Source organism: Akebia trifoliata, chromosome 11 (assembly GCF_017979445.1).
Source record: "Akebia trifoliata isolate Shusen 1 chromosome 11, ASM1797944v1, whole genome shotgun sequence".
Lineage (NCBI taxonomy): Eukaryota > Viridiplantae > Streptophyta > Magnoliopsida > Ranunculales > Lardizabalaceae > Akebia > Akebia trifoliata.
The window spans coordinates 3,078,438-3,101,062 of NC_141385.1; the positions used below are offsets into that span (position 1 = coordinate 3,078,438).

A 22,625-nucleotide genomic window follows, 5' to 3' on the forward strand; every position below is an offset into this window, starting at 1 on the left:
GTTTCAAGTGTGGCCAAATTGAATTTAGTATCAAAAGATGTGGATGGAAAGAAATATTTCTGCTAAAACCTCTTCTTTTTTTCTTCTTTTTCTTTTTTGTTGAGATTTATACATATATGGTAGAAAGAATTGATCAAAGAAGAAACATATTGTCAGAGTCAGCTATCATGCCTTGGATACTTTTGGAGCACGCTTCGAACCACAACAAGAATGTGGCTGCCGTTGGTTCTACTGCTCTCGTCTTACTTTCGTGGTTGGTACTTGGTATTGGTTTCCTAGGGATCAGTACAAATCACTTATGAATTACGGGGTCATTTGGTTGGGCATCCCTAGGGAAATGCTTTCATCTCAGCCGTTCGTTTATGGAGATTCAAACCTCATTTGAGGTTTTCTTCTTTCAATACGTCACATCTAGTAACGAGCACCGTTTAATGATGTGACCTCCAATATTCGTCCACGTGGAATTTAGATTTTTTTTATTTTATTTAGACATACCCCTCAAATTTCGCTCAATATTAGAAAGGGTCGTACTAGATTGACCTTCACATTTCAGCTCATAACGCACATCTTGACTTGAAAGTGGATAGGAATTGTAGATATTTTTTCACTTGTATCTCAAGGAAAAGCATCTATGGTTCCCCTACACTTTCACGTAAGAGTGTGCGATGTGAGGTCCAATTTTAAGTCATTTCAATATTATTTTATTAAAAATAATCTCTAGTATTTTCAAAAGAATAGTGCTGAAGTGACCTCGCACATCTTGAAGTGAAATTATGGGCTGGAACCACATATGCTTTTATACTCGTATCTCGATGAAACGATTTATGATCTTTATACACTTTCACATAATATGTGTGATATGAGGTACAAATTGAGGTCACTTCAGCGCTGTTCTTTTCAAAAACAAATGTCAGTAGGTAAAAAATCCCATATCCCCCACCCCACGCGCGCGCACACTCACACAAAAACAAAACAACTGTCTCGATAAAGTGGAAGGGATTCTCTCAATCCAAGACCCTGTAATCCTTATGTTAGTAAATATTTGAAAGCGGGTCCATAGAATCAGGAAAATTCGAGAATTAAGTCCTACTAAGCCTCCAGCCCAAACCCATTGATTTTTTCTGCAAAAATACATCAATATTAACCCTCTAAAGATAAACCATTCATTAGCTATTCCTGTCTTCAAATGTGCTGTAGAAAATCCTGATTTTTTCAACCCAACAATCAAATCACATACAGTGTCCCGTTTCTATAGATAGGACCAGTGTCTATGTGGCACAAGTTGATTACAAGTTTAGTCCAAGGTATTTTAAGCACCACTTAAAAGCATGTCACGTAGGCACCTAACCTATTTTACAGGAACGAAACACCGTATTGGATCTTCAGTCAATCTCTTTAATTGCCTCAAAATCCTATCTTGTTCTTTGAGGTTTGAAGGGGGTGGGAAATAGAACCTTAAAATTTAATAGGGAGAGGATGCTGGTTTTTGGGATAAAATCAGCAGTGGGTTGAGGGCATTTAGGTCATCTATAATAATCTCTCAAAGAATACCTTGGCCAAGGGGGTATGTGATCAGTTTGAAAACGTAGCTCGTGGGGGGGTGTATAGCGTCTTCTCTCTCAGCACGTCAAAATAGTGTCTAATGCGAGCTTGTGCAAAGTTTCATCTACTCCATGTCGTTGGTGCAACAACGCATTTGGGTGTTTGTTTTTGAATCGTAGCTTTCTGGCTCATAGTATGTGGGGGCACTTGAGTATGCCACGTGGCATACAAATATAAGAGGTTGAGTTAGGTTGCTATCAGAAGTCAAGAAGCAAGAACTTTGAATTGATTTGTCTTTGCGTTTGTTAAGAAGATATTTTAAAAAATAAATAAATAAATTTCCTAAACAAATATCTTTTGTTGATCATCTTAAACTATTTTATTAGATAAAGTTTATATTTGAAAAATTAAACAAGAAACCTTAAAATTTTAAAAATTAAAAATAAAAAACTGAAATGAAGGGTTGTTACGCGTCCACCAGTAATCAAGTCTTTAACTTTAAAAAGAAATCATCAAATACGATTCATGTGGTGGAGGTTCAATCGGTTGTTGAGTGGGGGAATTGTTTTTGTGTGGTTGAGGCGATATATCTTTTTGGATAGATTTAAACCGTGGAACTTGAGATATGATGGCGTTTATGGGACAATTTTGGATTCGAGTTCTGGTGACGTGTGTGTCAACCATAAAAAAAATTATTCTGTCTACTTTAGTTTATGTAACTTGTGTTGAAAACCACTTGTTTTTTTTTCCTGTGGACTATTTTAGTATACGATTGGAATCGTAGCAATTACGTGGTCTCGTTTTGTTTATCTTGGCTTTCGGCAAAAAAATGGGAAAAAAAAAAGTAAAAACTGGTGGCTGAAACTTATATCTTGGTTTAAGAGGCAATTGATTATACTTTGAAAATATCGATTAGGTTTATGAAAATTTGACCTAATCAACTTGTTTTTATATAAAATAAATATTTATTAGAGAAATTTTCAAATATGATCGACTTTTGTCGAAATTCTTCATTTTAATTCTCAAAACACGAAGAGCAAACTCAAAGGTATTTTCAAGTGACAATCTCTTTGTGAAATCGTTAATATTTATTTGAAGAGTTGTGTTAGAGTGACCTCAGCGTAGGACATCTTGACATGGCAGCGCACGCATGTCAATAGATGCATTTTACACGTATCTTGAGGAAATGTATTTATAGATATGCACGTGCCATCACGTCAAGATGTCGCCCGTGTGTCCCCCACTAAGGTCACTCCAGCATTAATCTTATTTGAAAAGTGACAATCTTATTGATTATAAAAGTGACGAAGCTACTTTTTTAACGTAAACCACCAGCAAGATTGTCACTTTTTAAATAAATATCAACGATTTTGCTGCCTTATATATTATAGCCAGATCGCCACTTTGAACTACTTGCAATCTTGCTCTTCGTGTTTCAGTAATTAAAACGAAAAAAGTGAGCCAGAATCGGAATTGTCATATGAGTCGTGCCGGAATGACCTCAAGATTATACCTCATATCGCACTTTTCTGATGTGGAAGTGTGTAGGAATCATCGACGTTTTTCACTCATATCTCAATGAAAAACATCTATGATTTCTACATACTTCTACATCAGGAAAGTGTAATATGAGGTACAATCTTCAGGTCACCTCAGCATTGTTCTTGTCATATTCAACGCACGAAATGATACTTATTTAAATACGATAGATATTCTCGCCGTTGGATTACATGTTTATACGTTTGGAATCATGTGTTTTTTCATGAGTCATTCGAACCTTATCCTTATTATCACAAGAAAAAATATATATATATTAATAATTATATTTAAAATAGAGTCATGCTAGCGTGACATTGGGATTTATAGCGATTCTCACAATTTTAATGTGCATTGCTCACATAACCGAAGATGTGTTTTATCGAGATACGAGTAAAAAACATCAATGGTAATGCGTGCACCTCCACGTTAGAAATGTGAGAATCGCACTAAATCCCAATGTCAACCCAACATTAGTGTTTAAAATAATATAAATGTTTTGACTCATTTAAAATAAGAGAATTTGAACGAGTCAACTCGATATTTTGAAAGGTGAGTACAGGTTGGTGTTTTAAAATTATTCTTCTAAATTCTAATATATTAAAGTCAAGTGGTTTCATGGGGCTTATAAAAGTTAAATCTGCATTTGTTTTATATAGGGAATGGGCCTCCATGTTCCCCAAGTGATGGTCAAAAGAGTCAATCAAATATGGAAATGATGCGCGTCACTGTACTATGTGTATATGAAGGATACTTTGAACCTAGCTATATCATTAGTGAGAGGTTAGAATTTTTTCAGAATCTTCTAGAGAACTTCAAATAATCGACCAAGTCTGCCATGTTTACCTTTTCAAATAGTATATGTATCGTATATAATATATAATTAAGTAAATTATACCATAAAAAAGTTTAGTGTACTTTTCCTCAATTTCAATTCTTTGCCCAATTGATATCTCACTTTGGAAGGGATTACAGATTTTCCCACCTAACGTTATTAGAAAAAGTCCAATAAAACTTGACTCGACTCCGACTTACAACAAGTCAAGCCAATTTGTCCATACAATGAGTTACTCTGTAAGCATCTTCAACAATTGTGAACAACATTTCCTTGTGGCCATCGACGAGGGCATTCCCCACTTACTTGGTGCATGTGATGCGCAGGTGTTGCACGTGCCCAGAGGAGGATCCCATATGCCCTGGCTCATCCGGTCCCTCTAGTTAGACGTAAATCCAGACTCCCATTATCAAAAAAAAATTGTGAACAATACAACGAGTGACCCTTGAATAACCTCGAATCGTTCACTCTAGACAACCTCTTAAGTCACTATGTGGGAAGGCTTTTTAATATAGAAACGGCCGTTGACGATGGATCATATATGATTTTGTGCTTATAGACAGCCACTACTGTCCACTAATTGGAATTGTATGGACATGTGGCATTGAAATGACCATTAAGTACCCTACTCTTTAGCAGATCTCCCCTGGGTTGAAAATGGCCATTTATGGCTCACATCTATTTTATGATTTCCAGTTTATGCCACAGACCTTTAAATGTATACCATGTTTAGAAAGATTATAAATTCAAATTACTATCTTCATGCCATGTGATTGTGAACTAATGTCTTAAAAACAGTGACCTTACGAAAATTTGTGGTCCAAAAAATTCAACATGTAGACTTGTACTCATATAACAAGTGTGGTGTCAATTTATTAGGAATAAGTCTACAAAGTTATGGTTCATTCGCATTAATATATATTTGAAGAAAGGACCTCACGAATAAAATACATAAGAATAGCGTAGATAAAGAAAATAGGAATCGTATAGATAATGATTCAGATAGTTCTCAAAAATGCCAAACGTAACTAATTAGAATTCACTTGATAGATGTTCAACTCAAATACAAACATTTAAATAATCAAAAATAAAATTTCATATAAAAAGAAATCTCAAAACAGGTTATTCTTGGGCTAACTATTCTTTATCTTAGATCTCAGAAGAGTCGATGTTACGGGCCATGAGCCACGAGCCACTCACACTGACATTCTTGCTCGATTGCCTCTGAGATTGCATATTACCTTACCTTCCACTAAACAGGTTATTTTCTTTGCAACATTGCCCCACAAAACATGGGCCTGGAAACATTCAATGTTCCAGACTGTCTAAAAATATCTAGGAATATCTCCAAATATTTTGGAATATTTACATTGAGACTGTCTTGGTTTCTCTACGGGCAGAAACACTGCCTCAAGATGAGATTTTTAGACCTTTGGTGGTATGGGTAGAGCCATAAATTGGACAACTACAAGTTGCATAAAGACATTTTTTACAGTTCTCAGTTATGTTAACACGAGGACAAGAGTAAGTTTTCTTCCTTCCTTACGGTGGCTAAAGAAAAAGAGTAGATCCTTGTGCTCGAACAAAGAGGTCCTGAATAAAGATTTATGGGAGGATTTGAAAGTTCTCTCTGCCATTAGAAAATATGATCAAGATAATCATGATCATGAAAGGGAAAGAACAAGTTTCATTGAGAAAATTTCTACTAATTTCAGTTTACCTTCAAGGATCTCACCCTAAACTGCATAGGAAACAATCAACACAGTTTAATCTTCTTCTGGTAAATTCCTGGTTAAAAGAACAATCAATATCCCTCCCTAAGTGTAAAACTGAGGTTCATCGTGAGAGACTCCCTAATATTTTGGACTACCTAATAAATCATGAGATGTAGTTATTGTTGAGAATCATGAAACAGTACAGGGATGGATGGCCTTTCCTTGATGGAAATTTCAATTGCCATACTTTTGTATCACAATGTCTCATTCAATTTTCTTAGATTTAACAAATTGCTCAAGCAAAGGAACCAGAATCCAAGGCAAGATAAGAAAGTGAAAAAGAAAAAACCAATTTATCAAAACATCCATGAAGCATGAAGACATAAAACATTCATAAATTTAACCCAATAAAAACTCAGTTACCAAGTTCAAAAACCTTTAAAGCGATTTCAACACATTTCCAACAAAAACTCAGAGCTCATACCACTATAATAGTGGCATTTGGAGTTCAGGAAAGACTAATGGGTTCACCACACAATTGTTCCAATTCACTCTCCAAAAGTTGTAACAAGTCTGCTTTTGTACGCCTATATATCCAAGCTTGACTACTCCTGTCCCAATCAAACCTTGAAGGGCCACTTCATGAAAAACAGAATAAGAGAAATGAACTTCAGATATGGTGAGAAGAAACAATAATGAAATATAAATCAGCCTAAGAACAGAAACCCCAGCAAAGAATATTTTTTAACTACGGAATCACAAAACTATCTAAACACTAATAATGGGAAACAACACCTCATTAGCCAGTAAAAAACATGGAATCAACCAATTATAATAGGTGACAATGTTGCAACAAAGACTAAATTTACATCAAGTTGTAAATAGCATGGAACTACCCACTACTAAGAAACCAATAGACCTCAGCAGCAGTAATGTGCACAATCATGATCAAGATCGAAAAATGTGGCACCAAGGTGTTGGGTCAATTAGCAATATCAATCAATCGACTTTGGAGCTTACAATGAGTCTCAATCCTAACATTACGCTAGTACTTTTGTTGCTTTTTAAAAATAAAAAAACATTTCACTAGTAGATTTTAATTTTGGCATTTCTTTCCTTTTTATAAAGAAGGTTAATAATACATGTGCACCTACAGTTTTGAATGAATACAGATAATGGAACAAGACCATACTAAGTGAACTAACTCTCGACTAAAACAAAGAAAAACCCCAAAGTCTAGATATCATTACTTGTGAACTCTAAGCAAAATGCATGCATCAAAGAATTCATGAAACTAACTACCCATAATTAAGTTACGGAAAAAGAAGGAACATAGTATCCGAAACACAACTCCATTCCATAAGGAAGTAATACCTTACAGGCGAAGATAACCAAATCTGCCTATTTGGAGTTTGCTTGTTCAACACATAGGTGCCCAAACTCCCGAGCTTCAATGTTAAAACTTGGTCCTGCCAAATGCATAACCACAGCGACAACAAAACAAATATAGTAGCTTTGAATAGAATCAACGAGTCATCCACACTAATCAGATAATCTTACCCCATAATCTATGTCGAAACCATCAATTTGGACGCAATCTCCATATTCCTGTCAAAATTTGAAATTTTAGCGACTACCCACTACCAAAGAAAAAAAAAAAATCGTACAAGTGAAGAACGAAACAAATGAAAGATCACAAAGACAACATCATTATGGATTGTACAAGGTAACACAGCGTGAAAGAACTCTTGGGCTTCTGTTTAAATTCTAAACACATGAAGGTAAAAACTAAAAAAAGTCTACTTGCATCACCTTTTTGGCTAGTAGACATTTTTTTTGGTAGAAAACACTTTAAAATATCCTTTAATGGTGACCCAAACAAATCCTTCACCTTTCCAAATCAGAATGAGACCATCCCTAGGCTTTACAAGCTACATAACGCACAATTTTATTTTACTTTTAATTTTGGGAAACGTACATAACCCACAAAAAGGAATCAAATATTCAGGGTTTTCGATTTAACTCCCAACCAAGAAGCGAAGCCAAAAAGAGATTCCGCCACGAAAACAAGAATGATTAAAATAAAAAGGCCTGTTTGGATCGCAATGTTTGCTCCAAATTAAGTTAATAAGAAATAAAAATTGATTTTTGTCCATCAAAACAGGCTCTAAAAATTTATGCTAAATAACAAACTAATCATTCACTGATTACCTCAAATTTCTCTTGAAGAAGATGAATTGTAGCATCAGACAACCTATGAAATTCATCCTCCTGTAGAACAGAACTGTAATTCCACCATTAATCATTAATTAGTGAAATCGATCGGTATTAATTGAACCCAAAAGAAAGAAAACCTAATTTTAACCATTTCTCATAAATAAAGAAAGAAAGAGAATAATTCTTCGAAGCTTACACACCTATAATCTATGGGGGCAGGTCCTTGAGATTGGTCGAGATTCAAAGGGCGAGAGCAGAAAACCCTAGATGAAATTGTGGGAGTAGCCAACAAAGCATTCTCGTAAGCTCTGGAGGATTCGAGAACAAGTGAAGATTGGGCACAAGAACAAAGGAGAGGGGCAGATTTCACAAGTAATAACCTTCTCACCAAATACCTTGAAGATGATAAATAAGCCATTTCACCACAACACTCACTCACAATCATAAATCATGGTTTTAAGACTCCGTTTTGTCATCTCGTCTATGATCGAGACCGAGTCATCTCGGTTGACAACGAGGACACATGAACAATCCTGGTCCCTTACTTCACCTGAAAAGATCTTGTTTTTTTTTTTAAAGGAAGAAGACGATGGATTTAGGGCTTTTTTTCAGTTTCGTAGAAGAATTGAGAGCAAAAGAGGTTCTCTTCGATGAAGAAGAGCAGCAATAATGAAGAACGAGATGACTCGGTAAATGTCGACTGAGATTCTCAAAATATCGTCCCAGTCATCTCGGACTACATTTAAAACCGTATTACGAACAAACCATCTCAAATTCTGAATCCAAACCTAACGTAGGGTTGCAACCTGGGCGGGCTGGCCCGAACTCAACCCGTGCTCAATCGGATTGATGGACGAGCTTGGACTGAGTTATATAAAAAATGAGTTGAGTCTGAGTTAGAATATCTCAATCCGACCTCAATTCGGATTGTGTTTGGGTTTAGGATCGAACAATCCAACTCAACCCAAATCCGATGCCTATATATTAATATATAAATATTTTTATAATAATTATTATATATATTATTTAATTTTTTTTTTTTCATCTTATTATTATTATATGTAAATGTAGACAATTGGATATTATTAATGTGGGTTTTAATTAAGTATTGTTTTTCTAAATATTCTCTCAATGATGGATTTGGAGGTCACTTATGATTTTATTTATTGGCTGTTTTGTTTCCTATGTTGTATTTTTTTAAGATATAAAATTTATTTATTAATACGTAAGTTAACCCTAGCTAAACTCAATTTTAGAAGATCAAGTTTGGGTTGAGCTCCCGATGGTCAGTTTGAGTTGAGATCGCGTTGAGGGTTCTAACACTTGGGTTGAACCGTCCGGGTGGCAGCCCTACTCAAGAGTGCTTGCTATTCTTGGGCTTGGATTGGGCTCTAACCACACTTTATGGGCTTGTTATGCTTGGGCTAGTCTTGGGAATCTAAATTTAGGGCTATCAATGGATGGTATCGACCGATCCATACTGGTCAGATCACAACCCCCCCCCCCCCCCCCAACCCCATATCACATGTATATCTAAAGCCACGCACTTTAAGAATGAGACAAACCCCTACGATCACACACCCCAACCCAACAGAAGTTTTCCTAGATCACCCAGATTTGAATACACAACGTGAGGGAGCAAACCATCTCACTAGTTTTACCGTCGCACCAACTCCTAGGGATTAGAATTTTATTTTTTTCCCCATTAAGAACCACAACATTAAAAATAGAGTGCTCATTGATGAAATCTTCACATTTACACTATATAACTTACAATTGGGGACAATCATGGTCTTGTTGGCCAACACATGCTGACCAAGAGGAAGTGGACTAATAATACAAGGTTATCTTTTACAGAATTAGTATCATAAGGAGGGTATGTAGGGATCAAGTAAATGGGTAAAAAGGAATTCTCATGATCCTTGAATTTTCCTCTGAGCAAGAAATCATCCATCCTTGCTCCATTTGTACTGCCGACACCTTCACTGGTCAAGAACTCCCAACAACTTGAGACATGCCCTGTGCAACTAATGGCTTGCAACCCTGGCAGGATACAGAATGAAAAAGATATTTCAAAATACACATGAAAGGGTTAAGAAAACTTCTCACTGGAAATTTTCTTTTCTAAAACAATTATCATCATCATCACCAGAGCTAGCCTTGTAACCCAAAGAATTGGGGTCGAATAAACAATTAAGTTTACATTTCCTAATGAGGAAATTCAAATTGTTTCACATTTATTTCATTTCATTTCTTTAGTTTTGTTTCTTGTTTTTATTACTTTGTATTGTCCTACTACCTAAAGACCTTTTTTCTTCCTCATTCAATTAACATGTGAATGAATATAAAGAAACAAAGGAAAAAAAAATTTCTATGCTTTACTTCCACAATCTCCTACCTTCTTTGTAAAATGGGTAGGGCAGCTTAATCCAGCCAACCCTCGTCGCCTCGCCTAATTGACAGAACAAAAACTACTCCAAAAAACAAAGTCGAGCAAATTTCACCTGGCACAATGCACCAGGAAAAGAATGCCTTTGAAATCAAGAACAAAGGAGGGCATTAAGTCGTATAGGAAAAAAAATTCAATAGTTTGATTCACCATTCCTCTAGAATGTCACGTGGCAGGGCGGCTACCTTTACTGGCCCACTGACCCATGAATATTCCGTCCACACTAAAAGGGTCAGCCTGATTGGTGATATCTAACCATTGAATTTGAGTATTTTCCATCTCAAATAAGTCCATGGGTAAGTTCAACACCCAACGGAAAATACACAAATCCAATCATAAGTACAACAATCATAAGTACAGAAATCACTGGTTCAAAAGAATGTGTCACAACACTTTTGGAGGCAGTTGATCACATTTCACTTGTCCAATGGTGGTGCAAACTTTTCTATTTTCCTATTCCTTAGCAATAGGAATTTAATTTTACAGAAATGTTATGGAAAATATTCTAAATGTAGTGGTAATGACACAGTACAGGTATTTATTTACCTGTTTTAAATTTTACTTCCAAAAGCTACGGCCTCTGGGAGGATAAATGATGCACACAACATCCATTTCCCTGGTGCAACAAGCCGAACTCTATGCATTTCTACCTCAACTGCAAACTCCGTCAGTGCAGTCCTTATCCGCTGCATTATTGAGGAAAAATCAATGTTTATGTAACCATATTTCTATCTAGAGAGAGAGAGAGAGAGCAGAGAAACAAACCTGGTGAAAGTCAAACTCAGGATCTTGAGCTTTGGAAAATCCATAGACATGGATCCTGGGCAAGGGCGTACCCATCCCCTTGGGTCTTCTTCTGAATATGCCCCTGAATGCATCTGCGGCCAAATAAAAAAAAACATTTTTTGGAGAGGGCACAAAGTGTATGGTCGACAGTTGTATATAGAAATAAATGGAGAATTTATTTGACTCAATGGTTATGCAGGGGAATTTCGTTATTTTTCCAAGTTACACATGTTAGGATTCTAAATTGGAGTCTTCTCTTCCTTTTTTAATATATTTTCAAGTGTCAAAAAAAATTGAAAATCAAGTGTCAACGGAGAACTAGTGAAGATCCAATCCTATTAGATTAGAAAATGTAACAAGAGATTTGAGTTTGATTTTTATATATTGTCTACCTTATGATTCAATGCAACTAACACAACTTCTTTTATTATGGATCACAAACAGAAATTCAATGTGTAATCTCAAGCTTATAATGTGTATTCCTGAATAAGGTTATTTGTCAATAATTCAACCATTTCATTTTACCAAGTTCAAAGTCAGCCAGATCCAGTTTAACTGCTAATCTCTACCTACCGTTTATAGATCTTTTCCTTTCTTTTTATTAAAATAGAAAAAGCAAATATGCATTTTATAGAATATCTTGCCACCTCACGATTGAATTATTGAAGAGTTCATGTAAATACAATATGGAAATCTAAAAGTATACCACATGAAATAGTAGAGTTCCTTCAAAATAAATATGTGGCTGCAAGTATTTGCAGGTGATAACAGATAAAACAACTAAACCATGAAAGTTAATTCAAATTCAATCAACTCTATATAGAACAATTTCCCAATGAAGAAAGCATGGTTGCTATTCTAGAGAAATGTTGAAGGCACAATGGGGTTCAAGTAAACAGACCAAGATATTCCACAGCACTATTTGGCAAATTCATAACCACTTGTGTGATAGCGTCGGCATTTTGACTTGCAAACATAGCATCGATAAACCTCCTTCCGTCCATGTTTAATATCTGAGATTTTAAAATAAATTTATCAGCACATCTCCGGTGATATCAGCCCACTCAACTGCAGGACTTGTATGCGTGTGTGTGTGTGTGTGCATTTGCATCTTTCAGGTTGGTCACCTCGACCTCCCTTTTTAAATAAATTTATCTTTACTTAACAAAAAAAAAAATTGTGTATACATGCATGTATGCTTGCCCACGCCAAAATGCACACAACCAATTAGTATCAACCACATCGGGAAGAAACATCAATTAAAAGGATGGGAAAATACAAGAATTCATGGCTCATGAGCATGAAATTGCTTGTAAACTTCACATTAAACACCTTTAAGAATCCTATACAACTATACCTCAATTTTTCTTTCACGTTTGTTGAGAACACTATTTATTTCTAGATATTCCACGGCAGAAGGGTTTAAATCATTAGCATATACACGCTTTACTTTCTTTGCCGCAGCTATAGCTATTGGACCAACACCAGAGAAAACATCACCTGTTCATTGCATGAAAAATTGATTATGTCTAGCATCAAGAATATCTAAAAATAAAAGCTCAAAAATGTTCATATACTAAAGACATAATCAGGTAAAGAAAAACAAAAGATGAAAGATGAATTATCCTTCCAAAGATAAACTAGAATAAAAAGAATGCTTTATACGGCATGCATTTAGTGCAAAAAACAGTAATTTTGGCACACGTTCATAAAGTGTAACAAGCTACAAAGTATTGAAGCCAGACTAAAAAAGAGATCAATAAGACTAGTTATGACATAAACTCGGAAGTCCAAGACAAGTTAAGTTCAGAAGATTGATAAAAGGAAATCAATAATAGAAAATAGAAGATGCACTTTAAGAGCTTTGGAAAAAGCGTATAGCTGTGAACTTACTCTATGTTACGGTATTCCCCTGCCACACCTTCCCCACCATTGAAAAAGTTCATAGTTTCGCTCAAAATAGTGTAATTGCTCCTATAGCAGCTACCTAAACTCCAGATAAGATGAGCCAGAGGCGTCATTGTATGGGCCTAATTTACCGGATTCATTCATCCTACACCAAACCACGGACCATTACAAAGCGAACCAGTTCGCAGTCGTTCTAGGTTTGTGTAATTCAGCAAACATACCAAAAGGTTTGCAAACCCAAATGTTGTAGTTTGCTAAGATGGTTTGGGCATGCTCAATGAAGGCCGAATACAGCCCCTGTTAGAGGAAATATTCAATTTGAAGATAGAGTGAGAGAAAGACCCAAAAGAAAATAGATGGAGATAGTAAAGCAGAAATGAAGTCACTTTCAATAATAGAAGGCTTGGCTTTGGACAGCGTGGAATGGAGTAAGAGGATTTGTTTAGTGATTCAAAAATCTTTGGGATAAGGCTTTTTAGTTGCTCTTGTTGTTGTTGAATAAAATAAAAAGGCTTTTTATTATGTCTGTGTTTTCCTTATCCTCAAAGACATCTTCAATCCCCTTTTAAATATCAGTTTCTCTTCAAAGCAAGTCATCATAAATGAAGAGTCTATTTGATTTTTTTAATCTTCCAGTTGCCATCAAATGGACACTAACTTTAATGTATGTTTTTTGAAATTTAAATACTTGATGGTAATAGTTTGATCAATATGATACTTGATGAGACAATGGTTTTTAAATGAGATATTTTTAGATATATGTATTTTTAGTTTCATGTGTTACTTCAATATGTGATACGTACTATGTTAATGATTATTTATATATTTTAAACTTAGAACTTGGATCATTGTATTTATTTTCTTTATGTATAACTTGGAATTTTTTAACACTATGGTTGTACTTGTAAATGACTTGAGCCAAATTAACAAAACAAGGTAAACCGAACAAGCGAACCTAGAAACAAAATATTTCTTCCTATCCTACGTATCAGGCTCATTCTAGAGTGGCAAGCCGCGAATCTGAATTCAAACCTCATGGACCGACGAACCAGGTGACAGAGGTATAGGCCAATTAAAGAAATGGCTTACTTTCACACTCTTCTGTTTAGGGCCTTGGCAGGAGCTCTAGAGACCCAGATGCAACATCTGATCTATCACAGGAAAACTTCCTCGCTAATTGTTTACTGAGCTATGAGGTTGGCCAAGACTTTTTGCCACCCCAGACTTATGAAGTTTGGTAAGTTATGGACAGATTTCAGTCTCAGGTATACCAAAACATAATCCATAGGCCTCAAAAGAGAATTTATTTATATAGAGTAAAATTAAAGTAAATCAACTTATTACTTGAGTCTCATCACTTGTGCTATAATTTGGACCAATCCAAAAAATTAAAAAATATTGTCTTAAGTTTTTTTTTTTTTTTTTTTTTTTTTTTTTTTTAAATTAACTAAGTTTTATTTTGTTTCTCAGTAACTTCTATTATAATCAAACTTCTAAAGTCTTAAAATGTTAAGATTGTTGACATAGAAATTGAAAGGATTGATTACCTGACAGCTGACATAGATGTTTTTGTTTAGGCTTAATTTTAGGCTACAACTTCTAATAAGGATGTCTCGTGTTGAACTTCAGGTGTACAACACAAACAAAACACACTAATGCAATTATCACCACAAAACCTTTTATTTGTGTCTTCCACTATATAGTATATGGTTTTAGTGACCTTCTACGCATCATCCTATAACAAGAAGTGCACATAACACACAGCAATATGTCTGTGCTAGTTGTTTGATTTCACAGTCCCATACACAACATTGATATATGTATATCTCAACTTAAATGGAACACTGAATACCTTGAGAAATTTTCAATGAGACAGTTACAATGGATGCTACGCAAAATGTGGTAATGGTATACATGACGATGAACTTTAGGCTAACGCATGTCTCGTCTATCTGAAAATGAATGATCATGCTCTTGGACATCTGAGTTGAGTCTTCATAATAAGATATTCAAGCCAAACTTAAAACATCAGATAAAATTTGATGTTTTACATTTATAAATTCTAGTACTCTACTAAGTTCAAACTTTTCATTTTTTTTTTTCTCTCGTCTCTAAATACCCTTTTTTCCAAAAGGTTCCATAGAAAAAATCACATTAACATGTTAGGTCTAGAACACTATATGCCTACCTTTGATTGTAGAAACAGAGATACCTAAAGTTTGTTATTAAGAGTCCAACAGTTCCTTGATTAGAAGGGATTTCATTTTGCCTAATTTCCGTGTTCTGTGCTATGCGAATGGGAAATCAATCAACCATATTCTTTTACATTGTTCTTTGGTGGCAAAAATCCTATCTCACTTCTTACAGTTGTTACATATTTCCTGAGTCTTTCACTCTTTTACTTTGACACTGTACCAAAGCTGGAATCATAACATTTTCACTGGTAGAAAAGGAGTCTTTGGGCCTTGCTCCCTTTTGCAATTTGTCGGGGCGTGTGGAAGGAGAGAAACAGGAGAATCTTTTCAGGGGTGGAGAGATCTCATTACGACATATTTTTGTTTATTCTTTTTTTTTGAAAAGTATAATATATTGACAAAGAAGGAAACAAAATACATGGAGGCCGAGAAAGCCTCCAAAAGAGAAATAAAGAAAAAAACTTAAGCTACATTAATCACAAAAAGATTGCCATCTAAAAACGAAATCATCAAAAGTTATCCCCGCGAACTGAATGTTCTGTTTAGACCACATGTATAAAAAGCCCAATATCTCTAAGAAGCATGCATGAGAGCTACTAGTCTTATTGTTGAACACTCTGTTATTTCTCTCCTTCCATACCCCCCAAGCAATAGCCGTCGGTAGCATATCCCACAAGATCCATTTTTTGGTGTGAAAAACATTACTGGTCCATTCTACTAACAAAGAAGAGAACTCACGCGGGGGAACCCAATAAACATGGAAAAGCTCGAGGAAATTTGACCAAATATTATACGCAAAAGAACAGTGAATTAAAATATGATTAACCGATGTTGGTCGATGTTTTATTGGTGTAAGCTAGATGGAGCCTTCAAAGGGTTTTTTCAAGGATTCTGTTTTTAGATGGGAGTCCCTTTGTAATGTGTAAAGTTTTGTTTTGGTGGTGTCTTGTTCTTTTGGTCGCTCTCCTCGACAGCCTATCTATTAACGCAATTATTATTCCTATCAAAATATAAAAATAGAACAGTTCCCTGATGCTAAGAGTAACGAATAAAAGGACCAAGTGAAATCTAACGTCATAACCTGACCTATGATTACCCCTTCTGCTCAGATTTTTAAAAGATAAAACACAGGAAAATTTTAAAAGAATAGTAAGGTATGGTACAAGAGGGTGTAGGAATTGAGCAAGAAAAATTATTCGCTACAGAGGGTGCCTCCAGGCGCATTTTGCACGCATGGGATGACAATCTCTCTTTCCTTTTTCCTCCAAGAAATTTATTTCATACTGAACAAAGAAGGGAGGGACAGCTAATATTATGAGAAACAATGTGTTCTATAGCAATCAATCTGCCAGCAAGAAGAACAGACATCAGCACAAAATTCAAGTACAGGTAGCACAGTTCTTCAACTTCATTTCTTTCTTTGATATGTAAAACTTCCATTAAAATTTGGGGACAAGATGACACACATAAAACAAGACCAACAACAATAGCCTAATCCAGGGATATATTACAAACCCACTCCCACCACCCTAGAAAATCCTCAAAGAACATTACCCTAAACTCCTTATGTATTATACACCAAAAAAACAAAAGACTCATTATTGAAATGATGATATCCTGAAGGGAGCTCTATTTTCCTCCAAAAATACGGATATTTCTTTCCTTTCAAAGACCCCAACAGATTGCAAACGGAGTCAACCCCAACAAGATATTCTTGGACATAGAGAATGAAGAGCCCCACTGACACCATGGGGAAGGCAACCAGAAACATCAAATAGAAAGAAAAATTGGATCCAAATCTGGTGCACCAAGGAGCAATGGATAAGGATGTGATCTGCCATCTCACCACTCTTCTTACAGAGGTAGCAGTAGTTCAGTAGGGAGAAAACCCTCTGGATGATATGATCGTAAGTTAAAATTTTACCCAAAGCCCCCAACCAAGTCAAAAATGCAACTTTGGATGCACCTTAGGCTCCCAAACAGCTGACACTGGAACTGAAGCCAAATCGGGATGCAGCCTCGAGACATTACTAGACTAAATCATCAAAAGACCTCACTGAGAACATACCATCATGGTTCCCCTCCCACAATCTACGATCCTCGCAATTCATATGAATCGGGACCGTAGTAATACAGCTGATCAGTCTCGCGGCAATTTGATATGCAGAAGCCATTGAAAAGAGCTTCCAGATCGTGACCCATGGAGGTCTGCAATACCTTAACGACCTATTAGTCATAACAATCACAAAGACCGTTGACACATAACTGATCGGCAAATTGGCTAACCAGGCTGGGCTCTCAAACAGAATGGTCCCCGCTAAACTAGTTTTCTAGAAATATCTCTATTCTCTAGTATCTAACTTGGAGTGCCAGACATACTCTTCCAATTTGTGAAGATCCTCCTCATATGTTTTGCTGATGATATAAAGAAAACCTCAAAAGATGGACCACAAAATATTCATGATTCAATAAACAAAAAATCCACACCCAATACCAAATCAATCATCAATACTTTGTTGGCTGTAGCAATCTAAAGCATGCAACTCAACAGTGACAGAATTAGAAACGTACAAATAACATCATTGCTTGTAAAGCAGTTCACTAGCCTTTGCCTTTCTGTTGCTAGCCTTGAATTCCAATATCTGCACAAGGAACAAGTATATCCCCATCACCATGGATTTAAGCTTAGTAAATGAGAGCATGGTTTGTTACATAACCAGAAGAATAAATAACTATAACTCATTCTTATATTTAGAAACAATATCTTGGGTGTGGTGGAGGTCCACATCTCAGAAATGGCATTCTAAATATATGTCACCCCATAGAAAATTATAACAGCATCCAAACCCATTGCTATGATTGAAAATGTAGAGATTAAAGGAAATTAGTGTAACCAAAAGGCATATATGAAACATTTACTTTTCATAATCAACATTTCCGATCGCCTATTACAGTGGGTATCAAGATTGAAACATTTTATAAGGCTGCAGTCTCTTAGAAGGTGTGAGATCTCCACTGTAATGTAAGAAATTTTAAGCCTTATAAAATGTTTCACATATCATAAGCAATTATTTGATATCTTCCAAAAATTCACGAATATTTTTCAGCAAACGGTAATAATACACAGGTTATACATTGGTTTACCAACTGGCTCACTGGTGCAATCAGTTGTCTTCATTGCACATGATCAAATCATCTAAGTCGACCCTACTTCATATAACCTATTGGAAGTTGGAACCACTCCTTGGTCCTGGGATGTGCCCATTTCAAATTTTGATTATCCTAGCCTTACAGCATCCTCGCATTTTATGTCCAATTTGTTAATCAAGACAACATTTTGCTCCATTAAAGCATGCTTGGTCTCATTGTATTCTTTAAAAAAATTCTCATTGAGGTAAGTGGTTTGCATTGATCATGTAACACTTTGGAAACACGTCCCTTTCAGAAATCCAGCTTTACTATGGAAAACATCCTCCTCGATCTTTCTATTCTTACCATTATTGAAAAATACTAGAGAAATAGTCGCGTTGGGGCATCTAATGCAAATCGATCTCATCAAAAATGGCCCATCAGCAACATATTTGTTAATATCTTATTACACGCGATTTCATAACTCTCATTGTGCAGAGACTTTCTAACCTTCAAACTTATACATAAGAATTGTTGAAAACTACCAACCATGCCCCTACTTCTAGCATGCAGAAGTAAAGACGTCTTTTTGGGCAATTCAGTAAATTGGAGCTACAAATACCGGAGTCATTTTTAAAATAGCACATAGTTCGAAAGCAGCATACTTTTTACACCAGCTGCCAAGCTGACGTAAAAACACCTCCTTTATCCAGCCTTGGAACTAGCAATGTAGTGTAAAAGAAACACCATACAAGCCAACCTTATTAGCCCTCCTCCTGAATGGTTATTAATTGAATGATGGCAAACATAGTATTTCATTTGTTACGATGCAATCCACCCATGTTTCCATAAGCAATCATTTGCAACAAATTTTAATTAAATTATCTATTAGTTTGCAGGTGGTAAAGGTTAACCTACACTTTTGCTAAATCAACTTGGAAACGAAATCCGTTCTCAATGACAGTAGTTACAAGGGAATGATTGCCGGCTAGAATTTCGAGCTGCATTGTTCTGTAGTCGTTCTGAATGGCATCAATCTTATTTACAACTGTTTGTATCTTTGGCTTGTTTTTATCCAAGACCACCTGAAAAGAGAACACAACTTTCTGTTATTTACAAGATGTTAAATACAAGGTAAACCTTTTTAACCACGATTATGTTGCTACAATGTCAACTAATATTTACTAGAAGTAAGCACCTGAGCTATAAGCTTCTTGTAAGGTAGGTGTTCATCCCTCAGATTCAGGTGCACAATATGTCCAACTGTTTCAAATGCTGTGGGAACAAGCATACCCTTGGGTAGCAAGGCCTCTAAGATCTGCAGGAACCAAATGAAACTTAGAAGTACCCACACCTAGGTAACCATACAAAAAGGAAGAATATTATCTCTAACAAATGACTACTTTCAGATAGCCTGCATTGGAATACCAAGTTTTCTTTTACAGGATTGGCATTCTGGAAAATGCTATGAGAACCCCCAATGTGGACATGCTCCATTCTTTTACTTAGATAAACTCTAGTAATTAGAATTCCATAAAGTAGTTTATACAGAAAAAGAAGATAAAAGAAAATATTGTAAACCAAAAAGAAAATACTATTAACACAATCAAGGCCCCAATAGCCCTCTTTCTTCTCCAATTTCTAGCCATCTATTACTCGTCAGAAAATAGCAATGGAAAACATATTCATGAAAATCTGGGGGAAAAAGTTGATGGAGAAGAAGAGTAACAGAAAACAACATACTAATAAATGGCGTCAGATGTGTCAAATACCGCATTCATTGGCCAATAATTGTAAAACAAAGTCAGCTTGCATTGTACAAGCTCAGATATTACTGCCCTACTTTGCCCGACACTTTCCTTTAACACAACCTGAAGAAGTTAAATCAAGTGTCAATCACAAAGTAGTAGGACAAATAAATAACAGATAGAATGAAAAATATGATTACAGAGATAAAAATAATTCAAAAAGAAAACCAACATAAGGTGCCTCATCCCAAGAAGAGCAAATCTAGAAAAGAATGAAGAAAAACCAAGTCCTTTGCTTAGCAATAAAAAATATCCATAATAACCCTATTTTCTCACTGATTTGCAAACATGTTTTCCATCATTTCATAACAAGGGCAGTAGGGCACCCCATAATTTGGCTGTGTTGGGCACTGGAGTAATGGTCACACATGCCAACACATATTTAAACAAACCTTAAATTATCAAATATCTTATTGTAAGCTATAATTTCATTACTGTTTTAATGATGTTCATTTATAATCTATGTATCTTATTACGTGACTTTTTCAACTACTTTATGTTGCACAAATCTCATATATATATATATATATATATATATATAATATATATATATATATCAGTTAACTAAACACTTCTATATTATATTCTTTTATATGGACTGAATAATTGTCAAAATATATCTTACTATATATGGAATCAACTGTTAGGGTGTGTGCTGTATCAGGGTTTTATTCGATGTCAGACTTACATTTCCAACAGTGTCAAACACCAACATATCTCTATGTCTAAATTACGTATAAACTGAAAACATCAAAGCAGCAGAAGTCACGAATAGGTGGCCTTATGAGTGCTTCCAACAATTTATCATTATGCACCGTAACATCAACGGCCATCGATCGATAAAGCATAACCCAAAAGTTGGATAAGCTAGATTATCTCAACTTCCTTTCTGTTGAGCTAAAATTTTGATGTCTAAGATTAATAAGGTAAAAGCGCAAGGTTCATGGGACATAGGGAGCATTGTCTTCCGCGGTCACTCCTACAAGAGTTTCGTTTTTGGACAAAATAAAAAAATAAAAAATTTGTTTTTTATAGGTACATTTTTCAAAAATATGATAACATATCAAAACACAGAACAACATATGGAAATAAAAATAGAATCAAATCACAATGCATCAAATGTTAGAACAGTTACCTTGACGGCCTCGGGGAGCTCTTCAATTCCTTTATTCGCATACTGCTCATCCAAAAGCAGTAACCTTGTCGAACCTCTCCACCTCCCCCCTTTAAACTCATCTCCCAGCAACCCACTCATATCATTCTCTTCATCATCACTACTTCTAACAACTTCAACTACAACGAAATCGTTCTTCCCAATTCTCTTTTCCCCTTCAAATCCATCTCCCTCCTTTACTCCCTTCTTCTTATTCTTCTTCTTTGGTCTTGAAATCTTTGCAAGATTCCTGAATTTCACGAAACCACGATAATCGAACGACTTCGTGAGTTCATCTCTATACAAAACAGGACTCAAAGTTTCACCATCACCATCGGCTCTCCCATAGATACGCCGATTCAATGAGTCGAAGCTTTCTTCGTCATCTTCGTTATTGGTTTTTTCTGGCAAAAGCTTCTTGAATCCATCCTCCATTTCATCTCCAGGAACCCTAGCAATGTTTCGAACACGAGGCCAGTTCAATAGATGACCTCTCAGTCGGTTTTCTAGGGCGAAACAGTCCTCTGCAGGTACTCTAATGGCGGCAATGTCGAACACTCGAGATAAGCTCTCCTTGTCGATTACAATCTCTTCTTCTCCCTCGTCTTCTACTTCATTGCAAATATTTGCAGGAGATTGAGAGAGCTCATGTTGTTGTTGTTGTTGTTTTTGTGGAGATTGAGACGGATTTCTGCCTTTGTGGAGAGATGGACCGTATGCGAAGTCTCGATCAAGAGTTAGGGTTAGGTTTGAAGTAATGGTGGAGAAAAGAGTAAAGTTGGGTTTTCGAAGTAAACGATTTGCAGAGAAAATGGCGAAGGGAAGAGGATGAGATCGAAGAACGAGCTTTGTAGCCATGGCGGTAAGAGCAGTAGAGCTACTCGCAAAGTTGCAAACTAGCAATCCAGTACTAAGTGGATGGAATACTGTCTAAATACTGCGGCAGCGTAGCCTTTGTGTACACGTATGGGGATACCAGCCGTCCGATCCTGTTTTAAATATCTGCAATAGAAAAAAGCATAATCAGTGATCGGATGATTGTCAAGCTTGTTTGCAAATAATGATTTGCCATTCAGCCTTGCTTGACGCACAGCCAGTCACATTTGCAAATGCCAAAAATTTACCAAATTCAAATTTATGGGTGCTTGATTACACCTAAGATGAGCATAATTGCACCCACTTTTTGACCCACCTACACCACTTAGTAGTTAAACCACCAATTTTAAAACACCCCCCCACCCCTCGGCACCTCTTTGATGTACGCCCCATTACAGAATCATAAATCATTTGTCTTGGGATACACAAGAAAAAGATTTATTATTCTGTGTATCCTAAGGCAAATGGTCTACGTT

General features: G+C 35.9%; 2 protein-coding genes across 4 annotated transcripts; both read right to left on the reverse strand.

Moving 5' to 3' along the window:
• Nucleotides 1-5,998: 5,998 nt before the first annotated feature.
• FH (frataxin-like protein) lies at nt 5,999-8,580 on the reverse strand. Of its 2 annotated transcripts, XM_086460222.1 has the most exons (6): nt 8,241-8,580; nt 8,046-8,153; nt 7,840-7,912; nt 7,189-7,236; nt 7,003-7,097; nt 5,999-6,266 (listed from the first exon to the last, which is right to left on the reverse strand). In XM_086460222.1, exons 1-6 carry the CDS (start codon nt 8,288-8,290, stop codon nt 6,137-6,139), a joined length of 504 nt encoding a protein of 167 aa, XP_086316348.1. In that variant the 5' UTR covers nt 8,291-8,580; the 3' UTR covers nt 5,999-6,136. The 2 variants fall into 2 exon arrangements, with proteins under 2 accessions (XP_086316348.1, XP_086316347.1); XM_086460221.1 differs by having other exon boundaries at nt 8,046-8,574.
• A 1,003-nt stretch (nt 8,581-9,583) lies between these two features.
• LOC147390353 (Met-10+ like family protein) lies at nt 9,584-22,343 on the reverse strand. Of its 2 annotated transcripts, XR_015182771.1 has the most exons (11): nt 21,256-22,343; nt 20,085-20,183; nt 19,511-19,630; nt 19,231-19,397; nt 17,755-17,825; nt 12,438-12,580; nt 11,982-12,093; nt 11,060-11,172; nt 10,841-10,980; nt 10,244-10,349; nt 9,584-9,888 (listed from the first exon to the last, which is right to left on the reverse strand). XR_015182771.1 is itself a non-coding variant. In XM_086458392.1 (10 exons), the coding sequence occupies exons 1-9, from the start codon at nt 22,129-22,131 to the stop codon at nt 10,846-10,848; spliced, it is 1,836 nt and encodes a 611-aa protein (XP_086314518.1). In that variant the 5' UTR covers nt 22,132-22,341; the 3' UTR covers nt 9,584-9,888; nt 10,841-10,845. The 2 variants fall into 2 exon arrangements, 1 of the variants encoding a protein (XP_086314518.1); XM_086458392.1 differs by lacking the exon at nt 10,244-10,349 and having other exon boundaries at nt 21,256-22,341.
• Between the last annotated feature and the right edge of the window lie 282 nt (nt 22,344-22,625).